This window comes from Thamnophis elegans, chromosome 1 (genome assembly GCF_009769535.1).
Source record: "Thamnophis elegans isolate rThaEle1 chromosome 1, rThaEle1.pri, whole genome shotgun sequence".
Lineage (NCBI taxonomy): Eukaryota > Metazoa > Chordata > Lepidosauria > Squamata > Colubridae > Thamnophis > Thamnophis elegans.
Window position 1 is genome coordinate 146,249,311 of NC_045541.1, and position 25,781 is coordinate 146,275,091.

General features: G+C 39.1%; 1 protein-coding gene across 1 annotated transcript in view; it reads left to right on the plus strand.

The window, feature by feature from the left end:
* The window catches only part of WDR25 (WD repeat domain 25), an 88,064-nt gene that overhangs the window by 41,295 nt on the left and 20,988 nt on the right, over positions 1-25,781 (plus strand). Inside the window, exon 4 of the mRNA XM_032234273.1 lies at positions 17,888-18,018. Within this exon, the coding sequence (XP_032090164.1) occupies positions 17,888-18,018 (131 nt within the window). The remainder of the gene's footprint in view (positions 1-17,887; positions 18,019-25,781) is intronic.

The window sequence follows — 25,781 nt, forward strand, 5'->3', positions numbered from 1 at the left end:
TGAGTCCCTGTGAGAGCAACTTGGTATCAGATGAAGTACAGATAGGTGATGGTTAAGGACAGGTGGATGTCTAAGGTGCAGTGTTGACTCATAGGGCCGTTTACCACAACACATTTTGGAAGACATTTTGCTAAGTGTTTTTGAGGACAGGTTCTCATGATGTTGACTTTGTGTCATTCTCACCTCACTGATGAAAAAGTGATATCATTTTCCCCATGTGGACAATGTAGGACACCAGTTTGCTCATTTCCTGTTTGCTGGGCAAGCATGTGGCAGACATGCTTACCCTCTCCTCCTGTGTATGGCACCTCCAGTTTGGCTTTTCCTGCAAGAAAGACTGGATACTGTTGTTTTTCTGTTTACACTGGTCTATCACACTCTCGGGAGATCAGAAGCTCTATCATCCAAGGAATTGGTTTGTGTGGGCATTACTTGTGTGCTGTGGAGTACACAAAATAGATGTGGATGAAATATAGTCACACATACACCAATGTGGAATGGGAGTGAGAGAAGGAAGAGCTTTTTGCGTGACCACAAACAATTCTCAGAGGAAATTAGCTTCAGGAGGGTAAAAGGAAAGTAAGATCTAACAGTGCTGAAAGCCTCTGATTCAGATTCCTACTTTGAATTCAACTCAGTTCTCCCAATCTCTTAAGAAGGCTTTGGGGGATGGGGGTTGTTTGATAGAAATGTATCAGACTTCTAGTACTCTGACAAAACTATTTCCAGGAAGATCAATAGTCCTGGTCAGAAGAAATACGGAGTAAATAATCAGACACTAAAGATAATAATAACAGTTAAAACTTGAACCATCAACCCCCTTTCCATATATTCAGGAGAGGCAAATGATTGCTGGTATTCTAATTGGTAGACAATTCTGCACAGAAGACTAAATATTGGTGGGGGGAAATCCTCTAACTGTCCTGAAACTACCCCTTATTACCCCTGGAAGGGCAGCCACACTATGCAGCCTCGTCTGTGAAAGATGTGAGAGGTTAGGATTCAATGTTGATATAGCCCAACTTAAGACTAAAGGGGAAAGCTCATTAGTGTGACCATGGGGAATGGCCAATAGAAATACAGAGTTGAAAGAAGTTACCATCAAATCAAGTCCCTCCTTAGTGTAAGAATCCAATTATTCCTTGAAGATGGCTCTCAGGACTTCATATTAACACTTCCAGAGAGGAGAAATTGACAGTGCTCTCCAGTGATGATCTCGTATCCAATTGTTCTTACTTTAGAAAGTGGCTTTTAATGTTCAATGAAAACCTACTCTGCCATAATTGAAAACCATTATTTCATGTCTTGGCACTTTGAGGCAGCAGAGACAATCACACACCTTGTGATATTATTTTGAGTAATTTCAAGAGTGCTGTCACATTCCTCCTCAGTTGTTCCTCTCAAAGACGTACAGACCAAGCTCCTTCATCTAGCCTCACTTCTCATAAGTGCAGGGTCAAAGTCAGGAAGAGGCCATAGTCCAAAGCAGCTCTGCAATCCAAGAATGTTGGAAGAGATCTTAGAAGTCATGTAGTCCTACTCTCAATTAGTCTAATCAGTGTTGCACAATGAAATAAGTTGATAGTGCTTGGGCAGGCTGGCACTACAGTTTTGAAGAGGCTTTTGAATCAAGAACTTAGTCCTCTAAGTTTGTCAAAGTGTCAGAGGCCTCATGATTCACGGAGGTAAGGTGTCATGTTTTCTGCTATGGCTTTTCAATCTGAACAATTAGTTTTTCCTGGTAGTCCTTTACGGAGGAGACCATGGCTAACTATTAATGTAGTTAGTTGATAGGAAAATAGGCACACAAAGAAACACATACACACAATAACACAATATAGAAAGGTTGCAATAACAACGTATTAATACACACCAGAGGTGGGTTGCCAATTTTTTTACTACTGGTTCGGGCATGTGCATGTGTGCTACACTTCTGTGCATGTGCAGAAGTGGGTGGGTGGAACCTCCTGCCCCTTCTACTACCAGTTTGGCTGATCAGGGCTGAATCGGGAACAATCCCCTCTGGTACAGTTTCACAAGATGGTCAGTGGCCCAGGATTATAATTCTATGTAAATTATTTTGGTTAAGCTCCACTGAATGCATTTTTTGCTTATGTCTGGCTGCTTATATGCCGAGTTTGAAAATTATACTGAGTGAAAGAACTCAGCTTTTAATTAGAAATACAAATATTATTAATTAGAGCATCTTTTGTTTACAAAAATCAATCAACTCCATCAAAGAAAATCAGGTAGCCCTCAATTTATGACTGGTTGCTTAGTGAATATTCAAAGTTATGACCAACCTGAAAATGGGACTTAAAATCCAGATTTGATATTTCGATGGTCCAGTGACCGAACTTCAGGTCCCCAACATGGCCACATTTACAATCATTTGCAGCATCCCACAGTCCCACAGTTACTGTGCTTTATGCTTACTTCTGCTGTTCAGCAAAACTGCATCCATATCAAAGAACCATTCCATAATGATTGTGATGTTTGCTTAACAACTGTGGCGTTTGTTTAATTACTGCCACCAAAAAGGATCATAGAATTAGATTGGTCCCACTGTTTTATAACTGTTATGGCATATGACCACACATGCTGTGTGACCTTTTTTGCTCCTCTTATCAGAAGCTCAAAGCAGCCATTCCATTTCTAGTTTTACTTACAACTCCCTCGGGAGAGAGCTTGGTCTATGAGAACTTTGTTGACCTGGAGTTATCCAATGAGTTTTAATTAGATTAGATTTAATTAGATTGAGCACTCCTAGTTTGCAATTTAATACTACACCATACTTGCTTTCCCTGCTTCTATTGTTTATCCTAGTAGTCCTGCAGAATACAGTCTTCTATTTTGTGCTTCATCACCTTTTTTAGATTAGATTCTTAGCCACCCTGCATTGGCCCATAGAAATGGATGATCCCACCAACTCCTACAGTCAAATTATTAAGTTGATTTATTTTTATTCCCACTTCCCCCTCCCCCAGAAAACAATGATATTTATCTATTTAAAAGAAAAAATACAATGACAGGGATGAATAGGTACGTTAGTGCCCTTATGCACGCCCCCTCTATTGACCACTTAAGGGTGAAGTAAGGTCCACGGAAGTCAATTTGCAACTGAAACTATGATAATTTGTACCCGAGACAACTGGATCAGGTAGAGCCATGATGGTGAACTTATGGCACGTGTGCCACAGCTGGCACATGGAGCCATTTCTGAGGGCATGCAAGGTGTTGCCCTGTCAGCTCCAGGGTGCATGCGTGTGCTGGCAGTTGATTTTCGGCCATTTTGTGCCCTCTGAAGGCTTCCCTGAAGCCTCCAGAGGACGAAAAAACCGCCCAATGAGCAACCTGGAAGTCCGTTCCCAAAATTCCAGTTTTGTGTATTGGGCTATTTTTTGCCCTCCCCAGGCTTCTAAAAGCCCCTGAAGCTTGGGGAGGGTGAAAAATGGTCCTACCGGGCACACCAGAAGTTGGAAAATGGGCCGTTTCCGGCCTCCGGAAGGCCTCTGGGGGTGGGGGAGGCTGTTTTCGCCCTCCCCAGACTAAGCTGTGTGCACATGCATGGGGCAGTGGGGGGGGCATGCATGCCTGCACAGGGAGCATAGCACAGAGGGCATTAAATTATGGGGATGGATATGCGCGGACATGCTTTTGGCACCCAAGGCGAAAAATGTTTGCCATCACTGAGATAGAGCATTCCAGACTTTGACAATTCTGTTTCAGAAATCATATTTATATATGATTTATATATGAAAGAAAGAGAAATTTCTTCTCATCATTCCCTAAATGTCCTGATGGAATCAAGACATAAATTGAGATCTCCTGATCCTAGTATTGTAGAGCAGTTTATTCTAGCTAAGCTATCTAGCTAGGTTTCAATATATATCCCATTATCCTTATCATATTTGCTAAGCAAATCTTTCCATATAGATACATACATACTGTCCATGCCGTACAGAGGCAGCCAAGAAGAGCATTTGAAGCAGCTGCACAAGTGCTGCACACAATTCAATTTGCTTAAAGATTAGAAAGAAGTGATTCATACACACTCTGTATACTTTACAGTATCTTTTTTAACTGCCTGGGCAGCCCAGTTAATAAGGACAATAGCAGTCTTATACCTCTGGAGGGCACCAAAAGGGAATGTCTGCTCAAGCCAATACTAACTTTTTGTTCTGTATTTTGCATCATGAAGATAGAAAACAATAATGGCAAACAAACCCAATTCAATGCTAAACAGATTATTATGTGAAACAGTTCTTTTTCTGAGATAACTGGCCAGTGCTTGATTATTATTTTGCATAAAGCTTAGGGTTATTTTTGTGCCTTGGAGTATAATATTAATCTTATGGTGTCATTTTGGAGTGGTATTAGATATTAAAACATAGCCACATCTAAGATCTCGATTTTGTTTTTAAATCTGAAATGTATATGTTGTAGCATTTACATAACAGTGAACATTTTAATTAAACTGCCAGCACTTTGTCACAAATAGAACAATACAGCTGCACCTGCAGATTGCTGGGTGGGGTGAAGATAATCATGTTATTTGTATGCCATGAGTGCAGTATGGTCCATTAGCAAACTGAAATGCCATTCTGGTATGATTTAAAGCACTTTATTTGATGGATGGAAAGTTGCCCAACATCACAGTTACTTTAATGTTCATGAATTAAATATAATTTAAATTCTTGTCTCCATAAATACATTGGTCTAGTTTTCATGGGAAAATTAGGTTATTTAAAACTAGTCTGCTTGATTTTGCATTTTTTCCTCCATCGTCATTCAGGTGATACCTGACATTGGAAGAGGTAAATATTGAAATAAGTAAAATTATCTCACGTTATCCAAAAATTAGAATACCATCTCCCCTCCCCAAGTGTAGTTCTTTGGCTTCCGAGTGGAATACTAAGTAAGCTGCTGAAGTACCAAAGAAGTTGAACAACAAAAAATGGAACTAGTATATACATTTAAATTTATGGCTACCAAAAGAGGATTTTGAAAAGTATAACTAAGTAATAACTTTTCTTTGAGAAGAATGACTGTCAGGGAGGAAAAAGATAGTTTATAGAAGAAAAGCCAGTTTGGAAAACTCAAGAACGAGTTAGCCTTCCTCCTTCCTTACCTCTGACTTGAATGGAATGCAACCTCATCCCCAGGTAAGCCTGGTTTCTTGAATTCAAGTGTTAACATCTAGGATCAACATAATTTAGGAGTCACAAACAAACAATTAAACCAAGCTTTTAGATTTTCAGTATGTAAACTGAGGAGAGATGTAATAGTTGCTTAATGTATCCACATCTAAAAGAAAAATAATCTATAAATTGGCAATTAGAATTTAAAGTTCACTTGAGAAGCTAGATGTTTTAATAATGTAAATCTATTGACTGAAAACATATGTAATTGCCAGTATAGTGAACAACATACAAATGAGGCAGCTAATAAAGCTAGTAAATCACTAGTCAACAGTATGATAATATGGCAATTTATTTTATTTTATATTGCTATGGATAACACTGCCCTACAAACAGCTTAGTATTTCTTAATCGTGGCATGTTTAAAATGTGTGGATTCCCACTCCCAGAATTCTCCAGCAAGAATTAGAGATTTTTTACAAATTAAAATGATGGGTGGCTACTACCCACTACTTCATCTGGATAGTAATAATCAGCTGTCCATTTTAAAAAAAGGCAAACATATGTTCTCCTTGATAGTAACTTCATCAGTTTCATCTTCTGGTAAATGGACGATATATGACTAGGAACTCCCAACATGACACCCATGTTTATGAAACTACTAATAACATGGTTTCCAAATGCCAAACATATTGAAGACCAGAAATAGATTGGGGATGTCAACATTTTTGTCAAAATCATTCTATGTACTCAGGTTGTGGTAGGGCCACAGATGTCATTGTCAACATAATTTTTTAGAGTGCTAATCTGCTCGACCAAGAAGGACTGAATAATAGATTGGCAATATTTACAATTAACCTGATCGCTCTTCAGGCATCGTATTGCATCTATCCCAAAGAGGCTGATGTGAAAAAACATACCATTGCCTGCCTTCCCTGAACGGGATATGTGATACCATCTCTGTGTTCCTAGTGACTGACTATAAATAAATATGTGTCTGGGTCTATCATTTTTATATCTTTATTGCTTTATAGCTTAAGATGATCCCATCCTTTTTTGTACTTTTTCCGTAACATCATTTTGACAATTCTACAATGTCACCTTTTATTCTGAGGAAAGTAGAAAAGGAACTAAGTTGAAGATAGAATGGTTTAAGTTGAAAGAGAACTCAAAGGAAATTGCAGTAAACGTTAGGGACAAAAGGATGCCACTGTGGACAAGACCGAAGGGACTAGCTAAAGTATTCCAGGACATTAGCTATCATTTTTTTAAAAATATCATTTTAATTTCATATTGCCTATAATAGAATAGGCAAATGTTTGCTTGCAAATTATACTCTTGCCTTATTCAAAAAATTGAGACATATGTAAGTTCTCGTAAGTTTTTATCATTCTTTTTATTGGAGTTGAGGATGTTACAAAAAAGGGAAAAATTAAAAGTAATTTTCACTGAAACAAATAGATAAGACAGTAAGTCTTCTGACTTATAGTTGTCAGGTGAGTTGCTCTCCATTTTATGACCCTTTTTGCCACAGTTATTAAGCAAATCACTGTAGTTGTTAAGTGAATCATGCGGTTGTTAAGCAAATTTGGTTTCTCATTGTCTTTGCTTTTCAGAAGCCAACTGGTAAGGTTACAAATGATAATTACATGACCCCAGGACACTGCAACTGTTATAAATGCAAGCCAGTTGCCAAGGGCCCAAATTTTCATCATGTAACCATGGGGATGCTACAACAATCGTAAGTGTGAAAATTCATAAGCACTGTTCCCTCTAAGGTGCGCAGCCGTTTCTAACTGCGTGCAGTGATTTCTGTCACAGGCTCCGGAAGCTGAGGGGAATATCTGCTGCCGCCTCCTCCTCCTCCAACAGCACTGCTGGATTTGCTGCCAACGCTGCAGCTGGGGGTGCTCTGCGTGGAGGTGCCTCTCCCTCCACGCAGAGCACCTGAGCTGGCCCCCGCGTTATCCCTCCCCCTTCCTCCTCTGCCGTGCTTTTGAGGAGCCATTTGGCCACGGGACCTAGTAGGAAGGTGGCGGAGGGGGCGGGAGCAGGGAAAAAGGCCTCATGGCTTCTCAAAAGCACGGCGGAGGTGGAGCCGGCGGCAGGGGTAACCCAGAACCCAGCTGAGGTGCTCCAAGCGGAGGGAGAGGCACCGCCGCCGCTGCCATGGGCGGGGGCCCCTGCGGGAGCTTTGAAGACTTCACCTCGGCTGCAGCGCTGGGCAGCAAATATGTTGGTGCTGTTGGAGGAGGAGGAGGAGGCGGCAGCAGATATTCCAGTGGCAGCGGGGGTTCGTTGGCATCTTCAGCGGCAGCCCTGCCCCGTGTGAAAAAACCAGAAGATGGAGCAGATCCACGCAGATGACGTTGCTGCAACATGACTGGAGGAGGAATTCTGGGAATTGAAGTCCACAAGGCTTAAAGCTGTCGGGTTTGAAGACCCCTGAGGTTTTTTTTCTAAAGGGTTAGGGGTGCAAGTGTCTTGTAACTTGACAGCTTTAAGACTTGCATGCTTCAATGCCAGAGTTCCTGAGCCAACATTTTGGTTGCTAAGCAGGACCGTTGTTAAGTGATACTGATATTATATAACACTTTTAATTAAGCGGGTACCTTGAATGACTTTGAGTTTCAAATAATACTGATTTCGTTGTTGTCTTAGGTGACATCTGTGAAAAAAATTCAGGTGCTCAGGCATGAAAATATGCCGCTCAAACACTATACTTTTCTGTTCACACTGAAAAAAAATTAGAGGGAACATTGCTCATAAGCCCCATTTTTTTCAGAACTGTTGTAACTTTGTACAGTCACTAAATGAATAATTGCATGTCGAGGATTAGCTGTATGTCATAAACCAAGATCGTAAAGTAGAGGTTTATTTAAATTAAAATAATGTTCATTTTAGGAAATTTTAGGCAATCTGATTCTGGAGTAAATTTCAGGGGAAAGAGGTATATTTTCTGTGCTGTTTTAGACAACATGAGAAATCCTGGATAAAATGGCCCATAATAGCAAAACTTACTGTGATGGGTATTGAAGGGTGTTTTTTCTATGGCAGCCAATAAAGCTTTCTGGCAGTACTCTTAATGCTCTGTGCTATTTTATCTTCCTATATCTTCTTTGAACATGGAAACAAAAAATAGAATGAAAAGAATTGGCATCTTTCCTTTGCATTCTCCCTTTGGGTGCTGTTACACAATGACTTTAGAGGCAGTAGACAATAGGAATAGAAACTCTTCCTTTGAAGACATTATCCGTGGTTCTGTTTTGAGATTGCTTCGGGCCACAACAGCTTTTGAACTTTTATTATAATCCCTGCAAAATATTTTCTGTCCTTAACAAAGCTAGTTTCAAACATCATGTTGCCGTATCACAGAACTGCCTAAAATCAAAAGTTCTTAGGAGACGCCATTTTCTCCTTCACTAGATGTCACAGGAAGATCAGTAGCTTATTCTAATCTCTTCCTGGGCTATATTTAAACATGTGGCATTTAATTACTGAGGATAAGTTTCCTGATCCTCAGTCTTCCATTAATTAGTGTTGTCCCTGAGCATTTTCAGTCATTGAAAACTTAGTGATATTGACTGGCAAATATTCCATATTTTCAGGTTGAAATCTCTGACAGTTAAATTTTTGGGGTAATTAATTTTTGGGTGATTAGGAGAATATAGGTAACTGGAAAGAGGAAACTAAAGCTTTTCAGATGGATATAAAGCCAAACTTTGATTCTCTTCTTATAATTTAGGCTTTGCCTTTATCTGTTCTCTCATCCTTTTCCATGTATCGCACTTCTTGCAGAAATATTTCTTTTATTTACATTACAATACTGAAATCTTCTGGATTATACTGTATATATTTCCAGTTTACCTCTCTTGTCACAGCAATTTGTACTTCAGATCACATCAAATTCCATACCTTATTTTGAATGCATGCATTTTGAGAAGATTTGGGTATTAATTTCCTGTACTCCAATTCAGCTGAGCTGGTTGGTCTATAGCAAATGCTTTTTGGAGGCCCACCAACAAGAGATGAGGTCAGTCACATCTCCCACTAAGGTTCTGTAGGCATTGGTATTTAGGGACAAGCCTATCTCGAATTCTGGATAATATTATTTGCCACAAATTTAATTAATTGTATTGTAAGTATCTTTTTGTCTCTGGTTACAATTTATCTTGGTTGTACCGAAAGATTTAATTTTGTGATAGATTCTCCAATTAAGTTGCAAATCTGTTTGAGATCTTAAAAGTAGATATAATGACTATTTTGATAGCAAAAATATTTTTTAGCATTGGAGTAGAGTAAGCTAATGGGGCAAAGATGGAGCCACAATATGAGAGTGGACAAGAAATGTGGAGGGAGATTAGGAATATTTTTTTCAATGGTAATATGTAAATTTTAGGACTGACATTTCAACAAGGTAGGAAAAATTGTTAATATTAGCAGTCATGGTCAGACTTGTTGAGCTAAAGTTGTGAAAGATTAATTAGAGTGCAGCTATTGATTTTCCTGCAAACCAAGACTCTCCTTGAATGAATGAAATTAATGAAAACTTATTTAATAGACTTGGGTTGAATATTGTGGAGTAGCTGGTTTCTATTGGTGAAACAACAGGGATCTTGGCAAGAACTTACCACACCTAGGAGGAAATGGCTTATAATACATCCCTGGTTGAACATTATAGTACTCAATCCAGTGAAAAACAGTTGCTTTTTGCTCCAGAACATGGATTTCCCAAGTGAGGACAATTATATTAAATTCTTAGAGCACAATAAAACTGTAAATATTTTTGATACCGTTGCACATGTTGGTGAGGAGGATCGAAAACACTGCAAATCTGTTTTCAAAATAAATAACCAGTTAATGTTAAATAAAAAGAACAGGTAAAGATTTTCTGTTTTTTTTCCAAAATTTACTCATAACTGGAGTTTAAAATCTATTTTGATAATGAACAAGGATTAAGTGTTTATACCAGATGTAATTATTGAGAATAAAAACGTGTGATCTTGCGAGTGCACCTTGAATCACCAGAAAATAGTTTTATCATGTTATGAGAGAACAGGAGGAAGCATTACATCAAATTATTGCATATTGGGAAATGATTTCCATCTTAACCTTGTAAGCAGACTTTATAGAAAAATAAGATTTTGCTATAAACAAGGCATTATAATACATATTATTCATCATAATAGGAAAACAATGAGAATATTGTAAATGTATTTGCTTTCTCACTTTAAACTGCATATTAACATCATTAGTTTGATAAATATAATGGAACTAAGCAGAAGATAACATTCAAATCCATGTAGCTGAATTTCCCGGGGCATTAATTTACAGCTCTAGAAGGGTTGTTTACAAAGGCGATTGGTATTAAGCCACAGGATTCTGTAAAGATTACCACATACAATTAAATTTAGAAAAGAATGTATCCATGGGAACAGCCAATGCCTTACTTGAGACTATATGCAAATCCTCATTCGATTTAAGAAAAAAATAATCAGTGTCCCTCCCACACCATCTCTTAAATCAGCACAAAATAGATTTTAATCTATGGAGGTTTGCTGACAAATATATTGCATGTTTTATTGTTTTCTTAAAGACCTAACAATCTGAGAAGTCCAGTGGTTTCATTTAATGAGATAGTGTCTGACTCTAATGGGAGACATTGCTGAAATGTTGCTCAGTAGTGTACATGATGCTTATTTGCATAATTTACCTTAGTTAATTGTCTCAATGTGCAACATTCCCTTGAACTGCAGTAACACAGTGGAAGACCGACTAAATCTATTTTCCGCAGTACACTCATGTTGTTCTATTTGTGCAGGTTTCTGGTTGAAAAAGGAATGGAAATTCACAAGTTCCTTCAGAGCAGATCCATGTTTTAATAGCTCCCCCCCCCCAATTATGTCTGTGTTTTAAAATTATTCTGCATCTCCTAATATCCTACTTACACAAACTTTAAGTTTATTTTTGGTGCCTCATTTCTCCACCTCTGTCCTTCCGGACCTCCCTCCCACACCAGTCAACAAATTATTCTAAGATAACTATTGCCACCCTGGTGCTTTCCAACAATTATGCCTGCTGGATGTTGAGGTCTTAGTCCATGTCAAGGAAACTGGGTAGGGTCACAATATGCTAGTGCTATATAATGTATTTCAAAGAAGTCCATTTTATCTGTTCAATTGCAGTGTCTGTTGAGACAATGGAGTACAATAATACTATTTGCAAGCTGACACCTTTAAATAATTTCTCGACTGTAATTTTGATTACAGAGCGGATGATTAAGTTTTCCATAACCATCCATGCAACAGAATCTGAACACATTTCATCACTTTTTAAAATCCATGCTACTTCCTAAATTTCTTTCTTTGAAATTCTGAATTATTTGTACTTAAATTTTTGTAGTGGCTGAGGTTTACTTTGCTATGACTGAGAGTCTTAATGTTCTTTTGTAGCCAGATCTGCTGTATGATGTCATGTCTCTGTAATTTCTTTTAACTTCCAGATTGTCTTTCAAACTTTCAATCTTTGCATTTTTATAACTTCTATGATATCATTCCTGACTATGGGGTTTGCTTTTTGATAGGTTGTCCAATGATATACCGTATTTATCGGCGTATAACACGCAGTTTTAAAACTAAAATTGCAAGCTTAAACCCTGCCTGCGTGTTATACGCCGATACGCCGGGTCCCAAACTGCCTGCTCCAGCTGATTCACCGGCGCCCATGAAAGGAAGTTTTCTTCCCTACTGAAACAGAAGCCGCAGCAGGAGAGCGAGGCTGCTGCCAGCCGTTTCACCTTGCGCAGCGAATTTGACTGGGTCCCGGGGCTTCTGCCGGGCGGCAGAAGCCCGGGAAGGCGAAAGGAAGTTTTCTTCCCTACTGAAACGGACGCTGGCCGCAGGAGAGCGAGGCTGCTGCCAGCCGTTTCACCTTGCGCAGCGAATTTGACTGGGTCCCGGGGCTTCTGCCGGGCGGCAGAAGCCCGGGAAGGCGAAAGGAAGTTTTCTTCCCTACTGAAACGGACGCTGGCCGCAGGAGAGCGAGGCTGCTGCCAGCCGTTTCACCTTGAAGGTGAAACGGCCGGCAGCAGCCTCGCTCTCCATGGATACTTTGACCTTCCCACAGTTGCTTTTCTGAGCAACTGGGAGACAGAAGGGACGCAATCTCCTTTCATTCTCCCTCTGCCTTATTCACTCGTTCGGGCAGCAGAGAACGAAAGAAAATTGCATAGCCAAGGACAAAGGAGCCTGCAGCCTCCTTCATTCAAATGTTCAGGCAGCGGGGATGGGGGGGGGGCTTTCTCGCATGCCTTCTTTCTCTGAAGCGCTGCAAACCTTGGGATTGTGTAGCAGCCAAAGATCGCCTGGTTAAAAAGGAGGAAGAGGAGGCTCCACTAGTCCGGAGCCCATCCGCGGTGGCAGGGATCCCCCACACACATACACACACACACAGGAGGGAGGAGAGAGAGAGAGAGAGACAGACACACACAGAGAATGACAAGAGAGACAGAGAGAGGGAGGGGGGGAGATAGAGGTAAAGAGCCACACAGAGAGTGAGAGACAAACAGATACAGGGAGAGGGAGGGGGAGAGGGAGGGAGTGTTTATGCACAGAAGGAAGATTTAAAACTTCGGAGTGAATCCGGGAAGAGGGAAGAGATGGAGGACTGACTTTTCACTCCGATTTCTGAGCCCCAGCTGTTAGTGACGGAGAAGGACGAAGGAAGAGATTGCATTTTGTTAGGCTGAAAGAGCTGTGGCGTTTTAAAGAAGTCCGTTCTTTTATTTAAGCACGAAAGGAAAAATCTCCAAAAAGCCCGGGGAAATGTTCCTTGCAAAGCATCACGGTCTCAGAGAATGCAAATGAAGGTGCTTATCCCCTGCCCGGCTCGGAGTCATGCTGAGTCCTATTCAGAGGGCGGAGGGACGCTGTGCTTTTTTTTTGTTTGTTTATGTTCTCACAACCATGCAAAGGTGGGTTTTGTGCTACAAGGATCTTTCTCTTTCTTTCCCTGTCTGCGGTTCCTTGCAGTTGCTTCTGTTTAAAGCACCGTTTCTCATTCCTTGCAAAACTGGGGCAGGACTGCCTCTCCTTGCAGCAGGCTCGGTTGCAAAATGTTTCCTGATTTGGTTTATAAGTTCGCAGCAAGGCAATCCAACAAATAGGAAAGTTTTAATAAGATTTTCTGACTTTATTTGGTCTCTGCTGCCACCCCCAACCCCAACCCCCCAAGGAGAGAGTGGGAAGGAGAGGAAGGAAGGAGGGAGGGGGAAGGAAAAGAAGGGAGGGGGGAGAAGATGGAAGGAGAAAAGATGGAGAAGGAGGAAGAGATGGAAGAAGAAAGGAAGAAAAAGAAGAAGGGAGGGAGAAAAGAGGGAAGGAAGTGGGAAGAAAAGGGGAAGAGAGGGGAAAGAGCAGAAAGACGAGGAGGATGAAGTTGATAGGCAAGAGGAAGGAGGAAGGAAGGAAGAAAGAAAAAGGGAGGGAGAGAGGAAAGAAGAAAAGATGGAACTAGAAAGGAAAGAAGGGAGGGAGGAAAGAGGAAGACAGGGAAAGAGCAGAAAGACAAAGGTGAAGGTAGATAGGCAGAAGGAAGAAGAAATAGGAAGGAGGGAAGGTGAAAGGATGGAAGGAGGAAGGAACAGAAGCGAAGAGGAAGAGAGAAATGGAAAGAGCAGAAAGACAGAAAAGATAGATAGGTAAAAGAAAGGAAGTTGAAAGAATGGAAGGAGGAGGAAGAGAAAAGGAGGAAGGGAGTGAGTGAGGAAAGAAGAGAGGAGGAAGGAGAAAGGAAGGAAGAGAAGAAAGTTTGCCTTTTAAGAGGAGTTAATGTTATAATTCATGTTCTAATGTTATAAATTTTAATCCAACATTAAGTTCCGAGCTTCCAAGTCATTTATTTTTAATGAAAAAAATTTTTACTCAAATTTTTGTGTTAAAATGGGGGTGCGTGTTATACGCCGGTGCGTGTTATACGCCGATAAATACGGTAATTCTAAGTTTAAAAAACCCTGTCCCCTTTAATGGTAATGTATATTATTTGCAAATGTGATAATCAACCTTACTGTCATTTGGACAGCTTCTTGTTCATTCAGCTGAGTGGGGCTCTGGACTTCTGCCTTCAAAGTCTTCTGTTAAAGCACTTCTCTATATTATCATGTTTTTATTTTATCTTTTGTGATATTTTCTGAATTTCTTTCCTTATGTTTATTGTATTTTTTATGCTGTTCCCCAGACAGTATAGTAAATAAGAAGACCTCCATTCATAAACCTTTCTTTTGTATCAGTAATTTACATAATATTCCAATATGCAAGTTAACATGTTTCAGCACCCAAACACATATATAAAGCATTCTTTTGTATGCTGCCTAGAGTCACATTTTAAGATAGAAGTTTGCTTTTTTGATACTTGCTCCCCAGAATATATCAAAGACTATGTTTTTTTTACCAGCACTTACATGTCCTAAACAATTCCATCCATTTCCTCATCTTTAGTAAATCTTTCCATTTTCAGACATTCTTATATATCACCATTTATATTTTGCCATTTATGCACAACTTCCAACTGTTCAGTCAAAGTTCATGTAAAAACCATGCTCTTTCGAGTATTAATTTTTAGATCCTTATTATGCATCTCAACACCAGCCAAAATTTGCTGTAAATCATTTGTTTTAGCCAACAAAAAGGTATCTACTGCATTAAAAATACCAAAGTTCCCACTCCTTATCCCATCATTACAAGCACACATTTATAAATCAATACATTTATTGTACTTAGCAGTCAATCTTTATAGAAAATATGTCATATGTCACTTTATCATAAGCCTTCTCTAAATCAACACACAATCAACGAATGTCTTTATTCAAATATTAACAATTTCTCTAAAAAACAAAAATTGGGTCTCTGTACCTTCTGTCTGACATAATGCTGAACAACATTTCTGAAATGTTTTCGATCAAAATAGTGCTGACTATGTTTCTTGGAACACTTTACAAACAAACCTCTTGTAGTGTTTGCATTCATTTTTTCTATCACTCCCTTATATCTGAAAAAATAGCATTTTCCAATAGTAAGGAATAAGCAAGGTGCAGCCTTTGTACATGTACATTAAAAATGTTGTACAGCACTTCATAGTTTCCACCCTTACTTTCACATTTCCCGTTACCTATGAGTTTATACTTTTAAAAATACTCTCATAGCATTTAGTGCTTCCTTTTTATCATTTTTCTTGGATACTAGTTTTCACCCTTTAATGTATCTTGTAGATAAAATGTTTAAGGTACATTCCATCATTTTTTTTCACTTCAGTTTCATCTCAAATTATTTCTTCACTTTTTTAAAATTCCATTTACTTTGCTGGACATTTTTGGCTAGCTTTTTTCATTTATTTTCAAAATATATGAAGCTGTACCAAAACTGGCGCTATCAAAGTCATGCTTTACATTATTTGCATTATATGCAAGCCAGGATCTCTAATCTAGATATTATCTTCAGGCCACTATATTGTTCATTAGATTCTATCAACTTGGACATATCTGCAGTGTATTTACTACCATACTTGCAATTTGGGGGTTCTCCTAGATGCATGACTCCTGCTCAAGGAGCAGGTAGCAGTCATGGCTAGGAGGGCCTTTGCACAGATTAGTCTAGTGTGCTGGTTGTACCTGTTCTTGATTTGGCAGGTGCTATTTACAGTCACTTGTGTCTTGGTCACCTCCAGATTGGAGCATTGCAATGCACTCTACATGGGGCTGCCCTTGAAGAGTATTCAAAAGCTTCAGCTGCTAGAGAATGCAGTGGGCCAAACAGTGATGTACTTTCCTAGGGCAGCATATGTTACACCTCTGCTCCATGAGCTGCATTAGTTGCCAATTTGTTTCTGGGTCCAATTCAAGCTGCTGTTTTTAGCATTTAAAGTCTTTCATGGCATGGGACCTGATTGTCTGAGGAACACCCGTCTCTGGTTACATCAGCCTGCCTCACAAGATCGGGCAAAGTAAGCATGTTGTGCATACCATTGGTCAGGGACCTTCATTTGATGGGACCCAGGAGACATGCCTTCTTTGTTGCAGCACCTGCCTTATGGAACATTCTTCTTTCTGAAATTAGACTAGCTCCTTTCCTTTTGCTATTCCTAAAAGCTCCCAGATCTTGAGTATGTTGTCAGGCTGGAGCTGGCAGGTAACCAGAGACCTGCTCAGGTGATTCCATTGTTGAGGTAGCCATTATATCCTCTCTCCCCTATGGCTTATATTTCCATTTTTATTATATTTATTAGTAAGCTTTTAATATTGCATACTTTTTGTTTTATTTTTCAATTTTATTGATTTTTTATTTGCCGCCCAAAGTTGCCTTTGGTGAGATGGACAGCTATAAACATTTAACTAATAAATAATGTTAATTGATAAATTCTGTTGTGATCTTCAGAGCAGTCCTCAAATCCACCTTTTTTAGGCAGTTTTTGACTTAAGTTCTTAGTTCTTATGCTTTGATGCAACTTAGTAATGTAAGAACCCTTCCTTTACACCAGTGGTCTCCAACCGTGGCAACTTTAAGACTTGTGGACTTCAACTCCCAGAATTCCAAAGGCAGCTTTGACTGGCTGAGGAATTCTGGGAGTTGAAGTCCACAAATGTTAAAGTTGCCACAGATGGAGACCCCTGCTTTAGACTGTTTGGATTGACATCAGAATGTATTCCAAATCTCAGTGTTCACACAACAATAGAATTATTATCTAAGACTTCTTTTTTCCGGTTCCATGCGATTTGTTGGAAACCAGAGCAAAACTGCTATTTTTTTACGCAATATTGCAGTTCAGCAGAACTCTAGAGGGTAATTGACTTTTCCATGGGTGGAAATCTTCTTTCACTCTGCCTCCTGACCCTGAACTTCAGCTTCCTGATTCTGGAATGTATAGGTATGGTTAGTATCTCTTTCTCCCTGTTTGTTGCCATAGCAGCATTCTACCATAACTATTGGTATTAGTATTGCCGACTACAAAAAATGCTAATTTTTTAAGTTAACCTTTCACTTTTGCAGCTTGCTGGAGGATTTTAAATTTAAGGGGGGGGGAGGCAGCTGTGCATCTGAATTTTTTTCCTCATAATAACCACTCCAAGTTTTTTTTTGACAAATGATCATAGATGTGTACATGACATGAACTCAAAATGTGCATGGGGGCATTAACAATTTTACATGCCTTTTACATGAAGTGAGATGGTTTCTGTTACTTTGGGATTTGTGTTAGCTAGAGGCCTGGCAGTGGTTGAATAACTACTGTTGTATGTTTTTACCAGTCAGTTGAACTGGAGCACTGTTTAATTCATGGTGTACCCTGCATATCCTTTAAGGTCAGACAGAATGATTGCAGATCAGCTTTGAAAAGTTTTGGAGGAAGTGAAGATTAAGAAACATTGGTTTTTTGTATTTTCCTTGTGTCAAATTTTAGATTATAAGATCCTCAGAAGACCAAAACAGTCCTGGAATATTTTGTAAATTGATAGTATTTACAGAAATAAGAAAAGAAGTGAAAACATTCAACTAGAGTACCTTCTCTGAAATTCATTCATGTAAAAAAACCTTCTGTATTATTCAAAAGTCTTGTACCAAAGCGTTTAACAAATGTTCTCATATTTATTTTATCATCATAATTTTCCATTAGCTTACAATATGGGAATACTATGTAACTAGTGTAAACTCTTCCAAAAAAAAGGGGTCAATCTTGATGTTCCTTCTGTTTTATTTTAGGAACACAGCTTTTTAGCAGCAAGAATGAGTTTCGAATCAGCACCCTGTCATTTCATCCTCTTGATCCAAATGTTTTTCTTTGTGGGGGATTCAGTCCAGAAGTTAAAGCCTGGGATATAAGGTCTTCTAAGGTAAAAAATAAAATTGAAACCAAAATTATTTGTACATACTTTTGATAACCATCTTGGAAATAATAAATGTATGTGGGTAACTAATGATATTTTTGGAGAGGATAATTGGCATTTTCTGTTGAAATAGCATGGGATCATGGCTTCTTTTCTATTATTTTTGCACTATGATGTAAAAGCAAACAGCTAATACATTCTCTCTAAAACAAAAACAGGATAAAGAAGAAAAGGTAGGAGCATGTTTGATAAGTCTATTTGTATTTAATTTCCTTGTCACTTATTGCTGTGCATATTCTGGCAGTTGTGATAGCTATTAAAAAGTAATTTTCACCCATAGAATCTGATTTATTAGTAAGGCATCATTTGTTGAAATAAGGAGCAATTTGTGAGTTTTTGAAACTGTCTGTCAGAGGGTTTGTTTTGTTTTTTGTTCACCTGCAAGAACCTTTAACATTTATTTGTGAATTTCTAATGTTAGAGTCTGGATCTATCATCACGAAGTTTGATATCAAAACATCACTCTGTTTATCTGAGGAAAATTTGATTAAACACAGTGGGACTTACTTCCAAGCAATCATGATAATGATGCAGTTACAGAACATATAATGTTCGATTTACAGGAAGTGCTACACAGAAGGAGAATATGATAATTAACTGTTATTTCATATGGTAAAAGTAAGAGGTTGCATATAAAAGGAAACTGACTAATTATGCAATAATAACTGTGTCTCATTATAATACGGTAAAGGGCAGTGATCAGGTTCTCTAGAGAATAGTCTAAGGCAATTGAATATGATGTAAGTTATTTTAAGAATTAATATTTTGATGCTTTAATATCCATAGAGAGATAATCACAAGAAAGAACATGTCTGCTCTAACCACATATTTTGAATATTCTGGCATTTGTCAGCCTTACTAAAATCCACACTGCTGGTCCCACTGGATTTTCTACCAATATTCAACTGGGAAGTTTCAAAGCCCTTTTTCATATGGCTTTTGAGTTTTTCTCTATTAATAATAATTTTACATCATTTTTACATTTAAATCTCGCTTGTCCCAAGTTTTATTCTTATAGTATTTTTGATTTAAGGACCTCTTCCTCCAAATACTTACAATATGTTTCAATATTTCTGATATTATTTAGAGTCAGGTTGATTCTAATATTATGCAATTCAGGTCACTTGGCAGGATATGTACGTTGAAATATCTTCTTTGTGACGAGTGATATGTTAGTGGTGGATGGGTAGGGAGGTAAAAATATTTTTTGCTAGGAAAACAGGTAGCCAAACAGGTATTGGTATGGGAAGTATAGAACCTGGCAACCTTAGTACAACATGCTAGCTAAAATGGTGATAGTTACGTTGAGTCAAGTGTGACAGGTGTAACTGCATTGAAACCTGGCAACATCTTCTAGAAGGGACCCATACCCAGTGGAAGGCTACCTTGACCATCATAATCTTGAGCATCTTCAGACAATCAGGAAGCTGAACCATAAAACAAATTCAGTGGCCATTGTTTTTCTCCTGCTTTAATTTTAAAATTACTTACATCCTCAGCAGCCATGATAAAGGGGCCCATGACTTTTCCAGGAAACCATAATGTGTATGCTCTGATACTGACTCTCAGCCTGCCGCTGTCATGCCTCCAGAAAAAATTCCTGCTATCAATGTTCCAATAGCATATCTGCTTCACAAATTACAAAAACAGCAGCAACAAGACTACTATGCCCGGGCTCATCAGAGAGGAATTGAGGCCACTCATATTAATCCTCCTCAATATTGAATATTGAACATTGGATCAGAAACTTTTACACTTGTAAGTCTAGTATTACATTCCTGTTGGACTTCTGTGTGGGTACAGTCCTGAAACTGTGCCATGACATCCCATTGGTCGCTTCAAGATTCTGCTCTTGATGGCCAGAGATTTCTGGTGGCCACATCTCAGAATGAAGTTAGAACAATATGTTCCTTCATGTCTTGTTTGCTGTTTATTCAAGGCATTCCGAGGCAGCTAGTTGGAGAACTCCCACCATTACCAACACCAGAAAGACCCTGGCAAACTGTATCGTTCAACTTCATCACTGAGCTACCGTTCTCTCACCAAGATGGTTCATTTCATTCCTTGTAAAAGCCTATCCACTGACAAAATGTGGCAAGAATAGAATAGAATAACAGAGTTAGAAGGGACCTTGGAGGTCTTCTAATCCAACCCCCTGCTTAGGCACGAAACCATATACCCCTGATGGCAAACCTCTCTGGGGGCTCTGTTGCCAGTTGCTCTTCCTGGTTCTGTCATGCATACACGTGGTGGGCAGCTATTCTTTTCCGGCTCCAGTGTGCGCACTGACCAGATGGTCTTCATGCAGGAACATGGAAGAGAGCTGGATGGTACACATGCATGCGATGGAACCCGGAAGAGCAGCTGGCTGCCACACACATGCGCACCAGTCAGCTACTCCCTTTCGGGTTCTGGTGCTCTGGTGTGTGCGCACATGCACAAGCACATGCTCCAGTTTCAGCACTCATACCGAGAAGGTTAGCCATCACTGCCCTATACCATTTCAGACAAATGGTTATCCAACATCATCTTAAAAACATCCAGTATTGGAGCATTCACAACTTCTGGAGGCAAGTTGTTCCACTGATTATCTTTTAAAACAAATATTCCAAATATGTTTCAAATTTCTTTTTAAATAAAATATTCTGCATGGGTACCAGAACCTTATGTCAAACTGGGGTCCACAGTTCACTTCTTGCTTTTGGCAGACATTTTGACAGGTTGACAGGCAACTTCATCTTTCTTCGGCTTATTATCCACAATCAAATAGGAAAATATACTCCACTTCCCATTGTCTTGGATGTATCTTGCATACTTTTATCAAGTTCATGTTCCTTATTCTCCATCATATAGGACATCCCCTTGGTTTTCAGAGGGTCACTAGGAGATGAAGCAGAAAACAGCTAGATTGTAGTTGAAGGAGGACAGAAGATAAATCTGACTGAGCATGGGTTTAGACTCGGGTTCTGGCCTTCTCAGTGTTGATTAGGAGAAGCAAGAATTCCTTCTCCTCCTTATTGCATCAGTGAGTTGTCATCCAGTATCATTAAGGTAACTATTCCGTTCTGGAAGGATCTAATTGCATTTGTAACCAGTTTTGCTGATGAAGTCACTCAGAGTGCTCAGGTCTGGATTTCACTTGGACAGAGTCTATTGTGGCATCCAGGATCTCTTGCCTGGATATCTGGGATTCATTTTGACCTTTATCTTATCTACTGATAAGGGATGTAGTGGCTCAGTGGCTAAGACACTGAACTTGTTGATCAGAAAGGTCAGCAGTTTGGCAGTTCGAATCCCTAGTGCCGTGTAACGGAGTGAGTTCCCGTTACTTGTCTCTGGTTCTGCCAACCTAGTAGTTCGAAAGGATGTAAAAATACAAGTAGAAAATAGGAACCACCTTTGGTGGTAAGGTAACATCATACCAGCCACATGACCATGGAGACGTCTTTGGACAGCGCTGGCTCTTCAGCTTTGAAATGGTGATGAGCACCGCCCCCTAGAGTCGGGAACGACTAGCACATTCGTGCGAAGGGAGCCTGTACCTTATCTACTGAGGAAGTAAATAGGATGCTTTTGACAATGTCCGCTGCTACTTGTAGCCTAAACCCTTGTCTCTCCTGGATTCTTTGTGTGCCCAGAAGAGGGTACAGTTTCTGGATCTGGAAGATTATCATTGCCACTTTTGGGGAGAGGGTGTTTCTGCCAGTTTTGAGCGAAATTGTGGTACACTTTCTTCTTAGGAGTTCCTCTCTAGATTCAAGCGTCTTCTTTTTTTTAGCAAAGGTTGCAGAGACAATGTCAGTGCTTTAAGTTTGGCAAGGTCAGGAAACAGAAGCAGCAGGATTTCACAAGTGTGCTTTATTTTTGTGAGTAAAATAATAGAACCTTGGAAATCTATGGAGTTTCTCTTTACCACGTTCTTATACTTACAAAAACAAGATGTGATTATTTTCAGTTTCTTTCTCTCACTTTCCTCTTTTTCAAGATTGAGTCACCATTTCCCTCTCTTAATGGTTTATTCTTTCTCCCCAAAGCCAGTTCTGCATTCTTTCCAGGATTAACTGTAGAGTGCCCTAGATGAAAGTCACCCTTATCAGTCAGGATTTAGGATTTAGGGTGCCTTAGTGAATTATATTTGTTAAGATCTGGATGGGAGGTGGTACGTCTGTCCTGATATGTTAAATATATCAGAACCATGGACTCAGGTATCCTTCTTGATTGGCTTTGGAGGCCGGAATTTGGACTAGTTCCAGATTTTCTTTAATGGCTGGATCCAGTCAGAAATGGTTAAAAAAAGGGGGGGGGGGTTGTTGGGTACCACAGGGGGCTGGTTTTCTTCCTCCAACTCTTTAATATCTGCATGAAACTGCTAGGTGAGATGATCTGTCAACTTGGATGCAGTACCATCAGTATCTCCTTGTTATTCAACTTTGTATTACTATTTTGGGATGCACTGGTGAGATAGATGAGATCTCATCCCAGCATCTGGAGGCTATAAAGATCTGGATGGGACAGAACAGCTTAAAAGATGGAGTTGCTTGCAAGATGGAGTTACTGTTTTGACCTTCAGGATGCTTGAGAGCTTCCAGTAGCGAGACTTGATGGGGAAGCATTTATCCCTCTAGAAGTAGGTCCATGACTTGAGGTTCCTTCTGTGTCCTGTTTGAACAAGGGATGGGATATGCATATAGATGTGCCATGCTTTGATTGAAAACACAATTAGGTAGATCATCCTTTCACCCTGTATAGTAGATACACAGAATTAAATTGTTTACCTATATTTAAATTATATTAAATAGATTATAATTTTGAAATAAAAGAAAACTGTCACTAGACTAGATGTAAACCATAGGCATATATATCCATGCATTTATACATGCACTATGCAAGCACTCAAGTCTTACCTTTTCCCTTTTTCCACTTTTCCAATAATGTCTGTTCTCTGTTGTAGTTTATTTAGTTGTCGATAGAATGTTGGTATTTAGGCAAGCAAATAGTGACTGGATATTCCTTTTTTTCTTAATATCTTTGCAAAATTCCGATAGATGGAATTAGAGCAAAATAATAACAGCAAGGGACGTAATGGATTGATTTGTGATGTTATTAGTTAGGTGAGAGTGTTACATTTTATTCTCTTCCAGCCCAGTTAGCCAACTATAGAACACTGATAGCAGCATGTAGACATATACAGAGCAGAAAAGCTGTGCAGCTTTAGGCTTGTCTAGAATTTGGCAGAAGACAGCATGGTGGTGCAGTGGTTAGAATGCAGTACTGCAGGCTACTTCTGCTGACTGCTGGCTGCCTGCAATTTGGCAGTTCAAATCTCGCCAGGCTCAAGGTTGACTCAGCCTTCCATCCTCCGAGGTGGGTAAAATGAGGTCCCAGATTGTTGAAGGCAAGAGGTTGACTCTGTAAACAGCTTAGAGAGGGCTGTAAAGCACTATGAAGCGGTATATAAGTCTAAGTTCTATTGCTATTCTTCTCTTGCTGCACGTCATCCCAGGCATCCTACACCAGAGTGCTGAAGAGGAGTGAGAAATGCCTCTGTTCCTCAAGCATTGAAGCCTGATTATTAACACAGTTAAGTCATATGGATTGTAGCAAAGTATGAATCAGCTGACATTTTTCATAAAATCCGTATACATAGATATCATTTTGGAGGGGGTTCTGCTTTCCATAAAAAACAATGCTTAGTTTTGCTTTGCTGTATGTTGGCACAGCCCTCTTTCTTTTTATATACTCCTCATGTTTCCATTGTAGCCTAATAACAATTTCTATGAAAGCTGCAAAATGCTAAAATAACAAGTTTTTTTCCCACTTTTCTCCCTGTTCTTCCTCTTGAAAGATGTATTTGACTAGTCATAAATCACCTTAAATTACTGCAGCTCTCTATGTATGGTATTTCAATATATATCTATTTTCAGATTTCATTGTTTTTTTCGGTTACATTGAGCCTGATTGTGCAAACCAAGAGCACATTTTCTTCTTTTCTTTTTCATTTCCATCTCTTTACAGTCTTATCTGGAACGGGAGGAAAAATGTTCTGCCTGGCATTTTATAATTGGGAGGCCATAATGTACTGAATTACCCTTAATTGAAAAGTGTTGGCGGTGACTTTATAGTTGCTTTGCGATGCATATACAGAGTGCCTGTCCTATAATATATGCATTTTAGGTAGTGCCTTCTCATTTTGAAGCATCCATGAATTTTTTTTTCTTATTTACATGCTACAGCTTTGATCCTGTTTCCCCTTAAATTGGATTTTAAGCCTTTCTGTTTGCTACGCAAGTCAGGAAAGCTGCTGACAACTCTCTGAGTCTATATAAATTTTTAAAAACCCATCTCTCCTTGTTTTCAGATGAACAAGCAATTTGCTAGTCCTTGGTGGTTGTTTACTTTAATTTACTAGAAAAATCATATCTACCCTGTGATTCCACAAGGATGAATTTGAGAGGTTCACAGAACACTAAGTTTAATAAAGAAAATATCCCTAGTCCTTATCATAGGTAAAGACATGTTTGAAAGTTTCTGGCTAATTCCTACTAATAATCCTATAACATGGGTGGAATAACATAATAAGATTCAGAGTTAATGTGGTAACATTTTTTCCTTTTTTTTAAATGAAAAACTTCATACCAGTTTGATTAAAATTTTAGGATACCTAATTGTGGCCAATTCATATTTCTTACTGACCTTATCTGGCTTATTGTTCAACATTTGTACTGAGCAATCTCCTATTTTAAGGACAAAAGCCCAGAAGTTTGCTTTTCTAAAAGAAATATACCCATTTGCATTGATTTTGTTGGCCAATCAGGCCATTTTTGTCCAATAATAGAAAATAAAAACATATTTTGGGACCTCCCTTGAACTAATAGTGTGGTTTAGTATCACAACTATAAATTCAAATCTCCAACCATATTTTGTCTTGATCAGCACCTTTAGGTGATAGCACATTTATTTTAAACTACTTGATTTAGATATTATAGCGAAATCAATTTAATTAAAGATAAAGGGGATAGTATCACTCTGTGCCTCTAGAACGACTACAAGGTGTTAAAAAATAATTACAGGCTTACAAATAAAGGTTCCTCCATTTCTTCCATATGGAATATAGGCTTGGCCAAGGTGGCGCAGGGTTAGAGTGCAGCACTGCAGGCTACTTCAGCTGACTGCAGTTTTGACAGTTCGGCTGTTCAAATCTCACCGGCTCAAGGTTGACTCAGCCTTCCATCCTTCCGAGGTGGGTAAAATGAGGACCTGATTGTTGGGGGCAATAATGCTGACTCTGTAAACCGCTTAGAGAGGGCTAAAGACCCTATGAAGCGGTATATAAGTCTAACTGCTATTGCTATTGCTATTGTCAGAGAGAAGTCAAGGCAATAATTCAGGGTAGTGAAGTGGTCCTGAAGGACTCCAGCCACAATCATCAATTTATTTGAAAACAATTTCCTAACATTTACTGAATTCTCAACTTTACCTGGGTTTGTTTGGGTTTTTTGGATGATGGGCACTCTTCCAAACAATAAAGTAGCATAAAATGTTACCCATTATCTGTATTTTCTGAGGAAGATTTGTGGCCTTAGAGACCTTCTTGTAAATAAAGATGATGACAAAAGCTGGTGCTTGTCTTTCCAGATTTTTTTTTTAAATTCAGAAGAAGTAAAACGCTGCTGTGTTCCTTCCCAATCCCTTGAAGTTGACAGATCCAC